Source organism: Palaemon carinicauda, chromosome 44 (genome assembly GCF_036898095.1).
Source record: "Palaemon carinicauda isolate YSFRI2023 chromosome 44, ASM3689809v2, whole genome shotgun sequence".
Classification (NCBI taxonomy): Eukaryota; Metazoa; Arthropoda; class Malacostraca; order Decapoda; family Palaemonidae; genus Palaemon; species Palaemon carinicauda.
Window position 1 is genome coordinate 8,551,286 of NC_090768.1, and position 6,000 is coordinate 8,557,285.

The 6,000-nt window shown below is 34.0% G+C and overlaps 1 protein-coding gene across 1 annotated transcript in view; it reads right to left on the minus strand.

Moving 5' to 3' along the window:
• The window catches only part of LOC137634117 (solute carrier family 66 member 3), a 69,158-nt gene extending 65,697 nt beyond the window's left edge, over positions 1–3,461 (minus strand). Inside the window, exon 1 of the mRNA XM_068366341.1 lies at positions 3,018–3,461. Within this exon, the coding sequence (XP_068222442.1) occupies positions 3,018–3,169 (152 nt within the window). The 5' untranslated portion in view covers positions 3,170–3,461. The remainder of the gene's footprint in view (positions 1–3,017) is intronic.
• Positions 3,462–6,000: the final 2,539 nt, after the last annotated feature.

Sequence of the window (6,000 nt, forward strand, 5' to 3'; positions counted from 1 at the left end):
ACAACGTCGACAAGAGACAGAGGATCAATCTCTGACGGTGACGACGATTGCTTGACAGCGGCACCCAATCGGATGTAGTTAAGCAAAACCTCCTTGGAGGGCGAACCCGTAAGGCCCAAGGAGGACCAAAGCTGAAAAAGGGAGGTTAGTGACATATCCTCCCCCGGGGGGAGAGGTGGAGCTGCTTCGCTAGGGGAAGCAACGTCATCTCTCGAGAGTTGGTTAACAATACATCGGTCTACGCTACCACTGGACGGTCTCTCGAAAGAGACCGACCAAGTGGGAGCGGAGGAGGTTTGGGCAACGGAAGAAGAGGCCTTGAGTTTTTCTCCTTTTGAAGCAACCTTCGAAGGAGAAATATCCCATTTGGACTTCTTCTTCCGCTATCACATCATTGGCCCCTACAAGAAGGACATAGGGCGTGAGGATCAGTCTCGACCACAGACATGAATGTTCCACAGGGGCGGTCGGGAAACCCACGGCAGGTGCGCATGATCACAGAAGCCAACTTCACATATACAGAACTAGAAAAAGAAAAGAACAAAAGCAATTAAATGGCTGCCAATATGACGGCGAGGATGAGAGCGGACACGTCCGACCACCATCCGAGCCGAGAGCATAGTGAGCTCAAGGACAGGTGTGTGAGGGGGGGTTAGCAAGATACCCTCCCCTACCCCCGCTAACTACCGGTGTGGGTAGTAAACCCTCGTTAAAAATTAATGGCTCGTCATTTCAACTACGCCGAAAGTAATACCCCTATTAAATAGCGTGGTTTGTATTCCAGTTACGGAACAAATGTGAAATGTAATGTTGAAGTTTATTGGACTGAATATTGGTAACATTAACTAGCTTCATTGATTTAAGTAGATATTAAGTTGTGTTTTTCCATAATATTTTCACAGTATATAATAATGAGTCTAATAGCTGGTCTATGAACTTAGTATTGAGGTCATTTTAAAGTATTAGCGGAGATAAAATTGTGAGTTTACCACGAGTAAATGCATGCGATACTATGTATGTGTGTAGATAGTTAAATAAAATAGAAAATAAATATATACTGTATGTAATTATATATATACGAAATAAGATATATGACAGACATTTTTTCTATTTTTCTTCAAACTTCCTTTTACTTGCATCCTTCATTTTCCACTGCCACAAGTCTTGCTCACAGACTCTCATTGGGCTTCAACACCTGAGTTAGGAACCAAATATTCAAATACCATTAGTCTCCAACCTAAGTCATTGTCTAGATGCAGTTACCTCCCCTCGCTCTCTACCTGGTCTGATTATCTAACAACTCTTTAACAGATATAGAAATGAAAGCTCTTGGCAATCATGAATAGCCATATTGCTAATAAGTTGGCAGAATTGCTAATGCATGTACGGGACACAAATAATGATGTACTGTACCCCAAAGTATTCTTAACTCCCTACATAAGTATTATTTATAAAAAAAATTTGTGTAGATTTTAAACGGTGAATGAGTTACATCCAGTTGGAACATGATCATATTTTTTGCATAAATAACTGGTGATAATGGCTTGAAAACCAATCATATACCCATGACCCATTGTATAATGATTCTTGAAGTTTTCAAGACTTATATTTTAGTATATCTTTTATTTAAAATACAAAATTGAAAAAGTTTATGCAGTAAAAGAACTTTGAAAAATAAGTGATAATATTATGTCTGATATAACACCATTATTGCAATCAGCAATTACAGCGTCATCAATATGAAGTTCACTGAATATCACTGCAAAATGTGTATGTTTATATGTAGTAAATAAAATCAATCTTCCAATTCTACAGACAAGTTCTTGACACAATATTCACAATAAATTAAGAATCCTACTCAAGCTAAACCTCTTCATTGTGTATTCAGGAAAATTACTTTTCCCACAAATAAAGACTGTGTCATGACACTCGCTTCTCCTCCCATCACTTGTATTTGTATTCGTACCATCATCCCTAATAACTGTCATAGGAATTCATAGCATAATTGCAAGAATTATCACAAGTAATATAATCAAAAGAAAGATCATTCATCCAAACCTTGCTGTATCTCTAGTTTCATTTGAATTATTTCCTTGTATTTTTATACAAAATAAATATGCATATATCTATCACATGAGATAAAGTAAACTTCAGACATGTTAAAGTAAAAAGGAAACAATACTCTCACAACATATGGAAATTTAGAAGACATGCAGGTACAAAAAATTACTGACAATGCTGGCAAATCATGATAGCTTTTATATGAAATCATTGCATACCCTAGGTTAGGTAATATCTTTTACATTAGGCCTGGTAAAAACTTAAATATAATGAGAGTACAGTAATCCAGCCACCCTACACACATGTCAATGAAAATCATATCTGGCAAACCAGGAACAGGCCCATATAACATACATAAAAACCATCTCAGGGCCTTCTGGGTCATATCATTGTAAATTTAAAGGACAAAGGGGCTTCTACCAGCTGGGCATTGCAACTTCACCTAACCTAACAATTTCTTACTGACAACAACCCAAACTAAATTTATGCTTGTAAGGTCATTCACTGTGTAATCTTCCTGCCTTATGGAAGAGGTTGTTCTTAGTTACACCACCAAATTACTATGGTTATATTGTAGTTTATTACAAGGTAATGTAACCTAGGGAACAAACTTTTATCCATAGAAAAAGGTCCATTCTCTTTGAAAATGACTCATTCCTATAGTCAAATTCTGTTAAATCACGTTATTTGCTTACTGGAAAACATATTTTCTGTTCGAAATGATACCCTGTAGACTTGTAAAACTTTACCATTACAACCCGTGCCGGTAGAATAGCCCCAGGGCAGGGTATATGATATACTAGCCTAACATAGGAATGAAAAAACACAGATGTACGTGTAGCATGCTTTTGGTCTACACCATATACTCTAATTGTAAATATTTAGTGCTTAGACTAGCTGACAGACTGTCTAAAGCTAGCATTGGATAATGGTAAACGAAGGTTAGCCTAGCTTACCTTGTCAATTCCAATACCAAGCTTGCTAAGCTTAGGCCTTTGGTTGATCTAGCTTTAATGATGGTATGAATCTGTGGAATTTTCATGAAACCACATAAACCAATGGTTGTCACATCACAGAAGAGTTTTATAATATTTACTAAGACAGACATGTTACGTAACACGAATGGAAACACAGAACAATAAGCTGCACTACAACTTTCCGATGAGATGACCGGTCGACTGTCGCTTCTGCTAGGTGGTTACCAGCGATGTCGGTAAATAGCGCTCATCATATGCATAAGCACCAACTAGAACTTGACATTTAAGTTCCAGAATGGACCTTTTATATTCTTAATCGCCTTTTCTATTTTTCAATCAAGTATGATTGTGCTTATATTTGATTGGATTATAATTTCAACAACAGGAGGTGTTTTAATTTCTAAATATCTTTTAAATTTCGAGGCTGATCTTTCCGTACGATAAATTTTGAAAAGTGGATGCGGAAAAGCGTTTGAGCCACCTGACCTATTTGTCAACTTAGCATTCTTCTTCATGAAATTCTTTGCTTGTTGGTTGGAGCAGTAAATTTGATGTGAATGTTAGTAACTATTTGAACGTTAAAATTAACAATCATCGTATCTTTATTGAGGAATAAATAACATTTTGGATTTATTAGTGAAATTTAAAGTATTTGAAAGTTGGAAAATCCTTTACGAGAGCTATATTACGTGAAATTATGACAAAAAAAAAAAAACTTGGCAGCTTGTTGAAATGCTATTTGCATGCAACCTAGCCGGTATTCTCCTGCGGAGAGCATCTTAATATTGCATTATATTCACAATCATACAGAGATCGTTTTTAAACTTGAATTTATACACGAATGAAGATATTTGTGATTATGCAAACTCTTACTTATACGAAAATGTTTGGCCAACAGTGGTAGGACATGGTCTCGTCATTCTAGTACAGTATAATGTAGTAATGATATGTGCAAATTGAACGTGCGTAATTCAACCTACACAAGAAATTCCTACGGCAAAAAAGAAAAAAAAATCATTATCTTTGATTGGCGGCATTTATTCATTCAATGATTTTATTTTAGACATTATTTTCGTTATCATGCGTACTTCAAAAGAAATGTATTTTCGATCTTTTACCAAGAATCTTTCCATGCTTTCAAATAACTAATCATCAAAAATTGGGGTAATATTTGTGTAAAATATTTCTTTATATTCATTTGGTCCATAATCTTAATATTTCAAAGTTCTTAAGGAAGGCAAACAGACCAATACTTGGTATTAATCCATTTGTTGATAAATTTGGAGTTTGTCTTATCATACAGCCCAATATTTCATTGATCAGTTCTACAGCTTAATATCTGCTACACTTTCAGCCTCTTTAGATTACAATTTATATTACTGCAACATGTTCTTAAATCTATTTGGTTCCTTTTCTCCTATTGTTAATACAAGTATTTGCTAACGTTTTATTTTGTGCTGGACTTTTTGGCTATTTAGAATCTATTTGATATCATACTAATGGAGAGTTTAACATTACATTACTTTTAGAGTAATGTACTTCTATCCTCTCCCATTTCAATCACAATTTCAATAAGCTCCCACCAGACATCCGAAAGACAAGATTATCAAGGCTTTCAAGAGGAAACTGAAGACTTGTTTTCTAAGTGCTTCGATTATGTGGACTTGACAACAAACGACAATTGTTCGGTGTGAAATACTTGAATGCCTTGGAATGCATACGATTAAATGACTGTAAGGTCCCGTAGAGAGTAGCGTTCCCCGGCAGTATAGGACCAGAAAAGCATCCCTTAAAGTAAAATATAATTTCAGTAGTTTACTTTAGATGCGCATTTTAATCATGGATAAGATTGAACGCGAACAACCTAGAGTTCGTTTTATTTTCTTTTTTTTTTTTTTGGTATATTAACTGTTTAATTTTGATTTTAATAAAGAATGCCGATAAGTAAATACTTTGTTCTCTCTTTGCTTGTTAATAGTTAACATCCACTTACCGACGCACGAACACATACACACACACACACACACACACACACACACATATATATATATATATATATATATATATATATATATATATATATATATATATATATATATATATATATACTGCATATAAAATGTGACAACCCACTGACCCACTTCTATTAAGCTTAAGTAGACGTTATACCACAAATATAATCATGTCATTCTTTTTTTTTTTATGGTAATGTGTAGGCCTATTCATGTATGTACGTGACTTCCATACAAAACAATTTAAATCAAAATACTCATGGTGATCTTGAGCACAATTTGAATTTTCTATGACATTACAGCAGACGTTAAATATGGATACGTAATTCAAGATGGGAAAATCGAATCTAAAAGCATACGTGGAATGTGGTATTTGAAACCACTGAAGTGACTCCGGCACATCAATGCCATATAAGTGCTACCATAGTCTCCATAGAGTTACGCAACTGCGGCTCGTGTGTTCTTAACCAATACACTTGGCTCGTGAGATAAGGTGAGCGCTTCAACGCAAGCTAAACTACAGTCTGTGGTGATATTTGTTAGGCATATACATACAGCACATGCATATTGTGATGTTAATTCTCACCCTCATATCTTCTGGACCTACTCTCCCACTGGGGAAGGGAAGTCATATATATATATATATATATATATATATATATATATATATATATATATATATATATATATATACATTATATATATAGATAGATAGATAGATACTTATATACTGTATATATATATATATATATATATATATATATATATATATATATATATATATATATATATACATACATATATATATATATATATATATATATATATATATATATATATATATATATATATATACTGTATATATATATATATATACACACACACACACACATATATATATATATATATATATATACATATATATATATACTGTATATGATTTTATGGAT